Genomic DNA, 1,426 nt, shown 5'->3' with positions numbered 1-1,426 from the left:
GAGGTTGGGTGGGGCTCTGAGCACCCTGCTCTAGCTGCAGATGTCCCTGGCTCCCTGCAGGGGGGTTGGACTGGGTGACCTTTAAGGGTCCCTTCCATTAAAGGCATCATTCTGTGATTCTAAACAAACTATTCTATGATTCTATGATCTCTTGAGGCCCCTCTCTGGGCTGGAGAGGACAAGGTCCAGCAGGTCCCTCCACCCTCTGAGATGTTGCAGAAGAGTTGGAGCTAATGAGCAGAGATGGACACACCAAAGAACCACACTGCTAACTGACAGAGCTCCCCAAATCAACTCTTTATTGCCTTGTTCCAGTACAATTCACACCAAAATCAGCACTATGCAGCAGGCTGGGCCATACCCTTCTCCATGAGACGAGCAGAGGGCAGCAGGGATCAGTGGGATCCCTCATTCTTGGTGGCACAGAGGGTTATGGCACATCCCCCGCTGCCAACTGTCCCTCCCAACAGAGGCATGGCACACACTGGGTGCCACATGCACTGGGTCACTCCCCAGGAGCACGTGAGGGCCCTGCCAGGTTGCTCACCAAGGCACACAGATTTTCCCCACCATCACTCTCCTGCTCCCAGGAGGAGCCGGTCGGGCTCCCAGGTCTCTGCCTGCCAGCGAGAAGCCAGAGCAGCCCCTGTCACAGGACAACACACCCACTCCCCTGCGTGTCCCTGACCCAGGAGATCACCAGGGGCTCTGCGTTCCTGCCCCCCAAAAAGGCACCCAGGAAAAAGAGAGGCCGGAGGTTCCCCGAGAACTCGTCGGTGAAGGTGTAAAGGTGGGAGCGGTCGCTCACGTTGTAGAAGGAGATTTCTCCTGCCTCGTAGTCCAGGAAGACCCCGACACGCCGGGGCCTCACGCTCAGGGCCAGCGGGGACACGGGCGAGGTCAGGGCCTCGTAGCTGCCCCCGTTTTGCAGCCGCAGCACCCAGTAGCCGTTGTTTGGGGAGAAGAGGACGTTGCCTTTGCGGCTGGCGGACTCCCGGCACAGCCCCAAGCCCCACTCGGGCTTGTCTCCCACCTGCACCTCCCAGTAGCTGCGGCCCGAGAAGAAGACCTGGCTGCCCAGCATTTTTCTTGGGGTGGTCGAAGAGGGACAGGAGCAGCTTCTTGCCCCCTCGCCGCACGCTCTTGCGGTCCTCGGACAGGCTGAGCTCGGGGTGCGCCGTCTCGGGGTCCAGAGTCACATCCACTGGGGAGAGAGAAGGGGGGAAGGAGGGATGGGGCTTCAAGGGTCAGGAGGTGCAGACGCGAGCCTGACTGCTGGGCTCTGCCAGCTCTTCCTGCCCCCGAGGTTTATCTGTTTGTGCCCGTGGCTTTGCGTGGTCAGAGCGCTGCCCGGCAGCAGGGAAGTGAAATCCATCGAGTGAAGCTAACCATAAACCACAACAAAATATTTGGCTTCTGGCTCTGC

General features: G+C 59.8%; 1 protein-coding gene across 1 annotated transcript in view; it reads right to left on the bottom strand.

The window, feature by feature from the left end:
• Positions 1 to 572: 572 nt before the first annotated feature.
• LOC103774408 (E3 ubiquitin-protein ligase TRIM39-like) overlaps positions 573 to 1,426 on the bottom strand; it is a 5,645-nt gene continuing 4,791 nt past the window's right edge. The window contains 3 exon segments of the mRNA XM_008941812.1: positions 573 to 620; positions 689 to 1,085; positions 1,087 to 1,204. Coding sequence (XP_008940060.1) covers positions 573 to 620; positions 689 to 1,085; positions 1,087 to 1,204 — 563 coding nt within the window.

Source organism: Merops nubicus, unplaced genomic scaffold, assembly GCF_000691845.1.
Source record: "Merops nubicus isolate BGI_N331 unplaced genomic scaffold, ASM69184v1 scaffold16666, whole genome shotgun sequence".
Lineage (NCBI taxonomy): Eukaryota > Metazoa > Chordata > Aves > Coraciiformes > Meropidae > Merops > Merops nubicus.
Note: the sequence above shows the minus strand (reverse complement) of the source record. Positions and strands in the feature narration are given on the sequence as shown.